The sequence below is a fragment of the Chanos chanos genome, chromosome 16 (genome assembly GCF_902362185.1).
Source record: "Chanos chanos chromosome 16, fChaCha1.1, whole genome shotgun sequence".
NCBI lineage: Eukaryota > Metazoa > Chordata > Actinopteri > Gonorynchiformes > Chanidae > Chanos > Chanos chanos.
The window spans coordinates 14879114-14891613 of NC_044510.1; the positions used below are offsets into that span (position 1 = coordinate 14879114).

General features: G+C 43.4%; 2 protein-coding genes across 2 annotated transcripts in view; one reads left to right on the forward strand and one right to left on the reverse strand.

Moving 5' to 3' along the window:
- Nucleotides 1-2407, forward strand: part of slc6a7 (solute carrier family 6 member 7) — a 16018-nt gene extending 13611 nt beyond the window's left edge. Inside the window, exons 12-15 of the mRNA XM_030793284.1 lie at nucleotides 1-99; nucleotides 392-510; nucleotides 1434-1607; nucleotides 2237-2407. The exon at nucleotides 1-99 is cut by the window's left edge and continues 1 nt beyond it. Of these exons, the coding sequence (XP_030649144.1) occupies nucleotides 1-99; nucleotides 392-510; nucleotides 1434-1607; nucleotides 2237-2407 (563 nt within the window). The remainder of the gene's footprint in view (nucleotides 100-391; nucleotides 511-1433; nucleotides 1608-2236) is intronic.
- Nucleotides 2408-7857: 5450 nt separating this feature from the next.
- Nucleotides 7858-12500, reverse strand: part of stim1b (stromal interaction molecule 1b) — a 24066-nt gene continuing 19423 nt past the window's right edge. The window contains exons 11-12 of the mRNA XM_030793598.1: nucleotides 9638-9695; nucleotides 7858-8761 (exon numbers count right to left, since the gene is read on the reverse strand). Of these exons, the coding sequence (XP_030649458.1) occupies nucleotides 8323-8761; nucleotides 9638-9695 (497 nt within the window). The 3' untranslated portion in view covers nucleotides 7858-8322. The remainder of the gene's footprint in view (nucleotides 8762-9637; nucleotides 9696-12500) is intronic.

Below are 12500 nucleotides of genomic sequence, written 5' to 3' on the forward strand. Positions count from 1 at the left end.
GAGGAATATACTGGTTCACACTCATCGACTCCTTCAGCACTAGTTTCGGACTCATCATCATCACCCTCTTTATGTGTCTGGGCATTTCTTTTTTCTATGGTACGCTTCCTCCACCCCCCCCCCCCCCCCCCCCGTCTCTTTCTCTCACGTGTTTCATGGTCTTGTTGTCATTGCGACCAGCTCGAAAAACCTCGACTCCATCTGTGGCACAAAGCCCGCAAACAAACTCACGACCCACGAGTAAATGAAGTACTTTAATCTTGAAATCTTGGTACTGAAAAATGAATTTCTGGTGAATATGTCTGTAACAATGTCCGTTATTACTGTAAAGTCCTCGTAATCCTGTGTGTTAACAAACGTGTGCGGTTGTGTGTGTTAATTGTGTGTGCAGGAGTGAACCAGTTTTGTCAGGACATTGTGGACATGATCTGTCGTTGTCCGGCCTGGTGCACCAAAGTCCTAACCTACTTTAAATATTGTTGGGCATTCTGCACCCCTTTCCTCTTACTGGTGAGTGTTCATTAAGATTTCATCCAAAGTCAGACTCTTTTGTTGGGTTTGGATCGATTAATGGAAAATGGAGAAAAAAATGGAGTTGAAACTTAACCTCCTTTTGTTGGAAGTGATGACGTGGGAGGAAGTCAGATTAATGGTTCCAGTTTGAGTTGTTCCACTTCAGCCCTAAAATCCAGTATCAGTCCTGCCCCCCCCCCCCCCCCATCTCGGAGAGTTAACTGAACAATTAGTGTAGCTGATTGGCCACATTCTCCTCACACCTGTCTCCTTGGTTAGGAACTAGGGGGGGTGTTAATCTGCAGTACCCGATCCTCAAAGGACCCTGAGCAGTCCTGGTTTAGATCGTTACTGAAGCAGGACAAACAGGTCCCTGACCAGGAGGGGATCTCTGAACTTAACCCTGAACCAAACATCGGCTTGACCTTTCAGACAACGAACATAAGATCCGCTGAGCCCCCTTGGGATGTAATAAACACTCTGTGTGTGAGTGTGTGTGAGTGTGTGTGTATGTTCCCTTAAGGTAGTGAATAATTCAGACTCCCTGTGGAGAGGCTGACACTCTATCCCACTGATGCAGATTTGCCCTCTCCTTCTCTCACTCTCACATGCCGGCTGCTACGCCTGGCCAGGGGCATACAGACCAGCATATCACGACGTCTGATTGGTTTTTTTCCCCCACCTGAGTTTTTATTCTGATTTTCAACGAAAGTACAATGGGAAAACTGTTGTTGGGTTTTTTTTTTTCAACTGCACTCTGTCAGTGGTTTTAATGTCAGAATGTTCTGGATTAACTCGACAAAATGCTTGTAGATCCGACTTCATCTTCAGACCACTTTTCCCTCACAGGTCTAACTGTGTTCTGAGTTTTGTATTTCTCCACTCATACCTGCTTTCTCTCTCTCTGTTTCTCCTTCTAGTTCATCCTGACCTATATATTTATAGAGATGTACAGGACCCCACTCACGTATGGGAAATATGTTTTCCCATTCTGGGGCAAGGCACTGGGTGTGTGTATGGGTGCTTTCTGCTGCCTGCAGATACCCATCTGGGCCATTGTGGCTATCAGTAAAGAGTCTGGTACTCTCAAAGATGTAAGTATGGCTGGGTTTCTAGACAAGGTCAACCATGCTGTTGTACTCCTGTACACAAGGTGGCAGTATAAAGTCAACCCCAATCAAATACTACTCGAACAGTCTCCCTCCTGATACATTAAAGCTGATGTTTTAGCTGCGGCTCTTGTCTAAAAAACAGGGCAGTGGAGTGTTTACAATAAGATCACTACGATTGGCCCTCGCTATGAGCCAGTGAGACGAACAGCATTGTTAACTTTGTGTGGTTTCAAATTACGTGGCTACCGCTAACAATGAATGAACTGTAATTAAATTTGGCAAGGTCCCTTAAGAGATTATTCTTATTCTGATGACAATAGCTAATGGGAATTCAACCCAGTATGATTGGAGACATTAAGGGAATATGCTAGGAGAGACAACTAGGGACCACACCTGTAAACTGCCATTTAAAAACCAAAGCATCATGTAGCTGTTTAGGGCCAAGCAAGAGTGACTATTTGAGGGCTAGTCTTTGGTTTCGGATCATTCACTTGGTTTTCAATTCCTTTCGGCAAGAGAGGTCCCATGCAAATGAGGGCGTTCAAAGTCTATAGTCACAGCCATCTCCATACAGGAAACGCTAATATCTGTTTTTGGTCTCTTCCTCTTAGCGCTTTAAGAAAGCCATCAGGCCACTGAACTCCTGGCGGGTGAACAACATCAACAGCAGTGGAGGGCAGGACCAACATGTGGAATCGGAAAGAGTGGAGGCTCCATACACCGTCAACCTCACTGAGGTCGACTTCACTGCTATGGCTTGGGAGACAGGAACCGACGCTTGACGCTCACACTACCCCCTAGTGGCTGGGGGATGAACTGCAGACTTTAGCCTCGGCCTGTCTCTGTGGCTCACTGGCTCCCTTGAGAGTGGGGTGCATATCTTTGAAGGACAATTTTTTAAAATAAAATTCTGTTTTACAAAGGCACGCTGTTCAACAGGACATGCCAAACAAATGTCTTTTTTTTATTATTAACTTAATACTGGTTTTGAACATGTTGCAAATCTCATGTTATTGGTTATATCCTTGTCGATGTTTGTAGTGTCGGACGTTGTCCTTAAAAAAAAACAAAACGTCTGGAATCTTCTGTCCCATGTGAATAAAGCCTGGTTTATACTTCAGAATCTTCCATGTCTAAAAAAAAAAATGTATGCAGAAGTAAACCACTGTGTTTGTTATGGGCACTTGCTGATAGTGCAGCCCTGCTGGTTCTCTGAGCTGAATTAACATTGACTGGATGACTGGTGAATTAGGGGAGGGATTTGGAGGGACAACTGATTGGTATTTACTTTATGCTGCCACCTTGTGTGCAGGAATGTAACAACACAATACACACACGCGCGCACACACATACAACGCAGACGAGCCACGAAGGCCTTGGAAAGTATACAGAGGTTTGTCTATGACACAGATATTATCTACAGTGCTATAAAACAGACAAGCATAATCCAGGTTTAAAACTGCACGAGAAAGACGTGAACAGTCACATTCTCTGGTGGTTCACCTTATGATTTTGATCTGCGATGTTCTTTGAGGTAGAACAGAACCCCACAGCCTTCTTTTAGTTCATAAACGCGGTCCCGTTAAACGGACCGACCGTACAGTTTGTTATGTCTCTGTTTCTTCCTTAACCAATCAGAGATAGTTCAGCACCAAGGAAAGAAACCTGCAGAAGAAGCCTTTTTACTGGAATAAAAATAGCGAGATTTCAAACAACACAACAGATAAATGTCAAACAGCCTTCGGTTAACAACAGACGTCTGGTTAGGTTACAGCCATGGGTAAGTCTTTTTTGAAAGGATTACACATTGCGTGTGTATATGAGTCTATGAGTAAACTTAGACACTGTGCAGGAACACTGTTCCAACAACTGTGTGTCTTACAGATGTTTTCTTAAAATATTCACATAAACTAATCCCAAGGCTATGACATTTTGATTTGATACTGCAAACAGAACACAGACCGGTTTTGGGTCGAAATCTCGGTCGTTGGACGATGTTTCCTACGAAGCACCATTCAGATCAGTGAGTAAGACTCAATCACAAACACTGAGCTCAAAATGGAAACTCTGACTGCCGTCTATTTTTGTACGGCAAATGGATTATCATCCTTTCTGGACGCCGTTTTGTCAACATTCTGTACTTGGTACTGGCACTCACCTATTTCTGTACAGATAGTTTCTCTTTTTTTGTTACTGACTGAAGTTCAGGGGGTGCATGAGAAGCAAAGCTATAGGGAGAAAGAAAGAAAGAAAGAAAGAAAGAAAGAAAGAAAGAAAAAGAACCTAGGTAAACAACTGGACAACTGAAGTCCTTTCTCTGCGTAGTGCAGGTTTTTTTGCCATTCAGTCAAAGGGCTCTAACTCTCAATTGAGCAGTTTTTAATGGGCGCACCACGTGGCAAGCATGAGTCAACAGTCCCAGAAGAGGAGAAGAAGAAGAAGAAGGAAAAAAAAATGGAATGGAATGTATTTAAAATGGCTGATCAGATTTGGATTTCTCTAATACCAGAGCATTTCAGCTGGAGGGGAAACCTATTCCCAAGAGCATTCTGTGTAGATATTGTTTCACTCTGAAAAAAAAAGATACATTACAGTGAGAAGCAAGGGAGAGAGAGAGAGAGAGAGAGAGCGAGAGAGAGAGAGAGAGAGAGAGGTGTTTGTATAACTCCATGACAACAAAGCTAAACTGAGCTTTGTGAATGTTCTTTGGAAACTCTGAGTTAAATGGATATCTTGAGCTCTGTTGGTTCTTAAAACTGCAATGAGCAAGTCCAGAAGCAATCTCTTTTATCGCAATATTGAGTTTCTGGACATACAAGCTACCAGGTCATGCCAAATATAGCAGATTAAAAATAAATTGTTAAAAAAAGAAATCCCTCCGACCCGTGGAAATGAACAAAGCACAGAGAGTGTATGTTTGAGCATGAATGACTTAGAAGCCTGTGGTTTTAGTGAATTAAACGGAATCGTTTTCGTTTCAAATAGTTTATGTCTTTTTTTGCACAAGAATGCGGTAAAAACTAGAATTCCATCTAAAGGAAAGCCAGGCCCATAGTAGGAATACAAAAGGGGTCGGCAAGTCCATTCATTACTGTATGAGAGGCATGCATCGACAAGTTTCACTCCACAAACGTTTGTACGCAAATAACAGTAAGCAGGAAAACGAACAGATATAGAAACACAAACACGAGGAATGCTTATGCAAAATGTCACCCGTCTTAACGAAACCGGAATTTGAATATGAATCATCATGGAAACTCAGGTAGTGTGGGAAAAGCATTCCAAAAAAAAGGTGACTTATCAGGATAACTGTGGCATATTAATGTACGCACATTCAAAATTGGTCACCGCACAGAGCTTACGTTTGTGAAAACTGATTTCAGTCACCTGCACTAAGCACGCAGGCGTGCTAGCCAAGACGTCTGATTCAAACATACATTTCCAATAAATACACAAAAGACATGCAAATGACATCATTTAACTTAAAAGGCACAATGAATTAAACCCTTCTTCCTTCAGAAAAAAAACAACAACAAAAAAACCCTATAATCAATATTATTGTCACAACTCGATTTTATAAACGTAATTTATAACCGTTTAGAAAAGTACGATGTTTGTCTCTGCTTCCTCAGGAACTGTCGCAAGAGAATTTGTTCCCCATTTGAGTCCTACACATTGTGGTCCCTGTCAATGTGCTTTTAGTTCTCTTACAGGAGAAATGTTTAAATTTGCCCCCCCCCCCCCCCCCCCCCTCCACTGACCACCGGAACAGGACACGACGGCATTGCATCGCATTGCTGAGAGGTACAACTAATTGTTAAATGAACAAAGCATTTTAATGGAGTGTTGTCTGCAAGGTGCGACTGTGAAGACCGCTCAACTCCATCCTTAAAAAAAGAAAGAGGGAGACATTTTAGATGAGCAGGTATGAGCTAAATGCGAGAAGCCAATCTGACGAGCACACTCATAAAGGAATAACAAAGTATGTGACTGATGACAGGGCTTTGACCGTTTGGTCCATCAGTTTGCTTAGTGGTGCGCTCCCACCGGCAGCGACCTGTCGCTTGCACGCAGCTACAAGCTACAATGTGGGCGTTGCTAGCGGGGTTTTGGGGAAGTGGGCTACAAATGTACTGACAGATGCATCAATTTTCTTTAAAAAAAAAAGGTATACTAATATATATATATCACATTTATATTTATTTAGGGTTAGGGTTAGTATTCTTCAACCATAGTCCATTTCGGTCAGGAAAATTTTAGCATTTAGAATCCAACTTTTTTTTTTTTTAATTAAAATGCATTGCTATGGTTCATTTCTCCATTCTGTAGAAACACATCCTGACAGTGGCTGTGATGATTTTGTTAAATAATAACTCTAACATTCAGAGGAAATCATCATTTCCTGTTGCGGAAATGACGCTTTGTGACCTCGGTGAAGTTCATTTTATCATTTTTATTTTAAAGTCTCACGATACGTTAACCTGCTTATGTCAGATTTAGAGTTAGCATCAAATATACACAAAATACACAATACTAAATGAAACTGGTCCGGTTGTTTTTATGTTCATATGAAATATGAGCTGTTTGGAAATGACACCCAATAAACATACTCTCAATTTAACTCATATTTACCTTGATTTTTCCTCTTTTTATGACCCCCTATGGAGGTCATTCGTTTCTCAAGCCACGTGTTCCCCTGTTGAGTGGCTGTTGCTATAGTTACCAGTATACAAACCCTAAAACCTAAAACCTGACCCCAGACTTCCATTTTATACAGTGACAGTGATTCCAAGGGACACGGGATCTTTTTATGAAAAATACAAGAAAATGTGAGGAAATATTACGTTACATAATATATATCATTATAACAGACACTATATAGTCTAATTTGTATTTGAACTGAACATTATTTCAATATTAAATTCAACATAAAGCAGGGTTGAAAGTCCAAAGTCCGGCTTAGGGACAAAGGCAATATAGTGAAAACCATACATAAAAGGCCTCTTATTATATCGTAAAATTAATGACTGAGCTGTTATTTATTTTTTATATGTTCCTTGGTGTGAAGTAAATGTAACAAAAATAATTTTTTTTCTTATTTCTTCCGGGGAGACAAAAATTAGTTGAAGAGTCACTCTTCTGTTTACATCGTCTTTGCTAGATTCATCGTGGAGTTCTATATTTGTATTTTCTTGAAGGCTTATTAATATATCGCCCTATATATGCGTGAACCCACAAAACAGGTGCATTCCCGCGGAATAATATGTTTTGGAGGGAATTTATTTTCCTATAAATAGTGTGATCTTGCTTCAAACACTACAGTTCCACCATGGACCGCAAAGTAGCATGTCGCCTATGAGAACTAAAATGCTAATGTCGGAACTAAAGTTTAAAAAACGTTCACAGGGAAAGAATATAAGAAGAACACATCTGCCGTATGATTGGCTGTCGCTTGACTATGTCGCCGCTCATTTGCATGAAGCTCAATGTTGCTCTACTTTTTTTGCCGACTCGTCGCGCCATGTCGCTCAGTGTGGCCCACTGACCATTGGAAACGAATGACTTCCGGCCGCTTCGTCGCTTGTTGTCGCTGCCGGCGTGCGCGCAGGGTAAAAGAGATACAAACCACTGACAACAGTCTACCGACTCACAACACGCTGACTTGACAGGACTCATTTGATTAGAGACAACATCGTTATGTTTACTACGCTAATTAATCGTCGCGATAGCGCGTTAGGGCTGGCCCTGTTTTGAATGTGCTGCCACCAAAAACCAACAGCCTGTGATGATGAAGGCGAATCTGATGCGATGATTAATTGAAGGGTTCATTAAATAGGCTGTAAACCTTTGGCTTTAAAGAACAAGCCTAATACTACTCATAATAACGTTCCATATAAATCCAATCACAACCAGACAGAAAGGAACAGAGAATAAGAGGTCTGCATCTCTATGGAATAAACATTATCTTTCAGTGAAATCACACTTATTCCCCTTACCCATCTCCCTGCACCAAAATAATAATAATAATAAAAATCACAATCACTCTGATAAACAAATAAAGTATATCTCTATATTAAAACTCTTATGGGAGGTGTCCCCCTAAAACACCTAGAAAAAAACATTAAGTACCAAAAAGCCCTCTTGGGAAGTCATTTAGAGGGGAGCAAATATATATTTATATACACATCTATATTTTTCAGCAAATTAAACACAGTACACATCTTGGCTTTAGAGGTATGGCTAGGTATCTGTTGACTGGTACTTGGTGATTTTGTACTGGAGGAGGTCTGGAGGAGATTAGACACATAGACCGTCTGATTACATGCGTTTTGTCGGAGGTGAAACCCAAAAGAACAACGTGGATGTGGTGAACTGTTCTTCGTCGGATGACGGAGGTACCTCAGTTAGTCCAGTGGTGGTTATGGTTCGTAAATGTCCTTTGTTATTCCGATGATGGACTGATTCATAAATATGGCATATCTGACTTTATCGTTATGACTGACTGTATTTCCTCAGAAACCTGTATTACCTCATTGGCTTTCTGTAAGTCTTGGCGAAGCCGTATCTTTCGCGTTAGCCTTTATCCTCCTGCGCGTTCAGAGCATCTTGCCAAATGTGTGTAAAAAGCGTTTTTTCGTGCGGTGAATATCGAAGGTCTTCGCGGTGAGGGGGTGTACCCAGAAAACACGTCCTGCTGTCACTTCTTGTGTTTCCTGAAGATCCTGGTGAAGGTGTGTCTCTTGCGACCGGCGCTGGAGTTTTCGTTGTCGTCCCCCGTGGAGCCGCTGTCGTCGTCCGGGGGGCTCTTTCGACTCGAGGGCTGCGGGATGCGGGCGGAGCCGCCGTGGGCGCAGGAGCCGTCTGGTTCGGGGGACGGAGACGTGGAGGTGGAGGTGGGGCTGAGGGAGCGCGTGGATTCGGACGGACTGAGACCAATCGACGGATTATCGATGTCTCCGAGGCTGGCGCATTTTTCCATGCCGTGGGTCTTCCGCAGCGGCGCCGGACTGCTGCCCAAACCTCCGCCGTTGGCCCGACCCAGCAGGGACTTCGATGGCGCGGCGGAGGACAAGCGCTGGGAGTCACAGCTCTGAGTCAGAGGCAAGGATGAGTCAGAGTCTGAAAGATTCAGATCCCTGCAGAGAGAGAGAGAGAGAGAGAGAGAGAGGGATTGATCATGAAGTCTTGATCACGAAGTACTATTGTTGTTTGATTGATGCCTTCCTGCGTAATTATGTAATTAGGTATCCTGGTTACGCCTGTCTGTGTGTTAGAGGTCTCCTGTTTACCACATTGGCAGCAGTGTAACGGAAGTCACATCACCACTCAAAGCATGCAGAGGGCGTTTTCATGTCAGCAGTAACAGGGAGAGTCGAACAGCAATAGAAATCTTTCTCTATTAGCAGCATAAAGGATGACTAATCTACTGGAGCAGCTTTAGGCAGGTGGCAGGAGCGTAGTTTGGGAGGTGAAACTGGAGTGGCCATAAGCGTTGTTTACTTTACGCTGGTATAGTTGGGAGCATACGAGAGAGAGAGAGAGATGAGTAGGTTTCCCTACGCTTTCAGCTCAGCTCTGTGTGAGAAAGAGCTCCGTAAACACGGACAAACACATGCTGGGGGTGGGGGGGGTGGGGGGGGGGGGGGAGGTACCCGATGCTGGCTGCTCTCTGAGAACGCGCTGCGGTGAAGCCAGTCGGGGGGAGCCCAGAAACAGCCTCCACAGACTGCACGCAGGAGGAACGATAGAGGAGAGCAGCGAAACGAGAGCCAGACGACGAGAGCGACTGCTGAGGAAGAGGAGGAGGAGGAGGAGGAGGAGGAAGAGGAGAGGGAGCGGGCGTGGTATAAATGATGGAGGGATGAGAGAGGGAAGGAGAGAGAGAAGGCGCGGGCAGAAAGTCGACGTGGCCGATGGAGTGACTGCGGGCCTGGCGCACGTAGGGGCGGGCGGGGGCGCAAGGACCGCTCCCCTCCCCCTGTCCCGACGACGGGGGGCAACCCTCTACCAACCTCTGAGAGCCCAGCGTGGCCTCACAGTGCCGCTGCCGCACCGACATCAGACTGGGAGCCGCGGACATCAGACTGGGAGCCGCGGACATCAGACTGGGAGCCGCGGACATCAGACTGGGAGGCGCGGATATGAGACTGGTAACTGTGTACACAAACAGGAGAAAAGAAAATTCCAGAGTCAGACACTCCTAGGATTACACAGACACAGAGCACTACCCAGCTAAAGGGGGATTAAGCCACTGTCTTGAACAGACATGTTGTTTACAGTGATGCAATCATTACAGTATTACAGTCAGATTAAACGACTGGAAAGAATGACAGATTATGGAACGAATGATGAATTTTGAGAAACAGAAGATGGGGAGAAAAAGGAAAAACAAAACAGAATGTACCCATCTACAGAGAAATGAGCAACTATAGGGCCAACTGGAAACTACAGGTCCAACTGGAAACCAGTTTGGGAGTTAAGACTCCGTCAATGTTCTTCTGAGGGTTTTTGGATATATCATAAGTCATTAATTAAAAAAAAAAAAAAAAAAAAAATTCTGTCCTTTGGAACCTCGTGACAGAAACAAGAACAATTATACTAGTGGCTTTGAGCAAACCATTGTTGTTTTCGAAAAAAAAATGAATAAGATATTCTCCAAATACTTTTGAAATATCTGACATGAAATATTTCACTTTTCAGGAATCTGTGCGATAGCATGGGTACGTTTTGTGTTTGGTTGGAAGAATAATAGTAACTGGAAAGGAAAGAATCTGAAAGAACTACTGCAGCAAAATGTACATGGGGTGGACAACACAGAGGAAAACACAACATATGAAAACAGGACTTGACTTTTAAAGTCACTTATAAACACAATCACACACACAGATTAATTATGTAACTGACTATAACTATATATGTCAGCCAAAAAAAAAAAAAAAAAAAAGAATAAATAAATAAATATATATATAACAATCTGACCACAAGACAAGCACATTGATCTGAGAGTATCTGAAGAAACATGATATATCTATCTAACAGTGTTTGATGCTGAAACAGACTTTGGTGATGAAACCTGTAAAAACATTTGACACGTGGAAATCCTGACAGTATGTGCCAAAACAGAAAGACACACATCGGAATAAAGAAACAGCTTTTCCAAATCAAATTCTGAGCTGATCACAGGACTAGACGGACACCAGACAGCATTACTACTGCAACCAACAACAACAAAAAAAAACCCCATGAACCAACAGGCCTGAAAAATCACCACACAATCAAAGGTGCACCTCAGTGACCCAGAATCAACCAAACCTCCATGAAACCAATATAAACAGGATATAATCACAGATATACCAATATATATTCGTAAACAAGGCCACAGAAACACCTCTTTCTTGTCTGAACGATCAGACTGCCTGCCGGGATTGCCGGCTCAGTCGCTAGTGAGCTCATCGCCTACTCATCATAGACACCTGTCTCTGGCTTCATTTCCCGCCGTCCTCCTGTGTACACACAGAGCTTAGCTTTTCTATGTTCCTTCCAAACTCTCGCGTCATCAGGAGTGTGCCGAGCAGTGGTTAATCAGGTTTTAATGGCCCTGAGGTCCCTGTTGGTCTCTTCTGTTCCTGTCAGCTTTTCTTGCTAGCCTCCCTGTTCCTGGATTACTTCTCCGTTTCTGCGTACTGAACGCCGCCTGTCCCCGACTTTGGATAACGTTTTGGAAAGACAGCTCACCCGGCAAATGCATCCAGTCTACACCGCTATTCACGAAAAGGTGCAATAAGCACAAAACCCGCATCCCCCACCCTCCATGTCATCCAGTCTACCCTGGTACAAACGAAAGGTGCAATAAGCACAAAACCCGCCCCCCCACCCCCCATGTCATCCAGTCTACCCTGGTACAAACGAAAGGTGCAATAAGCACAAAACCCGCACCCCCACCATGTCATGGGAGAAAGTAATAGAGCCTGATGGGTTGTCTTTTAGTCTTTTACCAACAGGTGGAAAAGTTCCTGTTTGAGGGAAAATACGAAGAAACAAACAATGGAAGCCTTAAACCCACACACTCTGTCACCAGCTGTGTAGCTAATGGTTCTTATTATGGAGAGAGCAGCTTTTACTTAGTGGATACCAGTGGGTCCAATGACTGTTCTCCAGGTTAGCATGACAGCCAATCAAAATGAAGAACCTTTGGGTGATACCTTGCACCCTGTGGTGACAACACTGAAGGCATCCCATTGTATGGACGTCAGAGTGATTTTGTGATTTCACAAACGGAGGAGGGAATGAAGCCAAATGGACTCCAGGCTCACCGGCACTTTGTCTCCACATATAAACATCATTAAAATTTTTATGGAACGTTCTGGAGCGCGGACTCCATTTCTGCCTCTGTCATTCTTCAAAGAAGCGGAAGGTCTTATACTTGAAAAACAATCCAGGATCCCAACAGACCGTCGAGAACTTTTATAACACCGTTCCAAGAGGAGATCCAAGTAGTCCAATCAGTAAACTGATGTTAACATATGTTTTGGTGTTTTCAGTATTTTGTCCACCCCGTGTGTTATAACAGTGTATGCTGCACCAGAGATACTTTTATATGTTGTCTTATGGACTACAAAAAAGGATGCAGCTTGAAGTCAAAAGGTAAGAGGCCAGAGGTCAGAGGTATAATCTAAAAATACCTCTGCTGCCTGAATTTTGCGGATACAAAAAAAGGCAAATCTATTGGATCAGAGCAGCGTAGAGGGCGGAGCTTAGCTCCAGTCTAGCAGAGAGCAGTGTTGTTCAAATCCAGTCCACGTGTCCCACAGCACAGCATACTGCCGACGAAACCCCTGAGCTAACGCTCTTTATGTAATTAAAACAGGGTGTGTT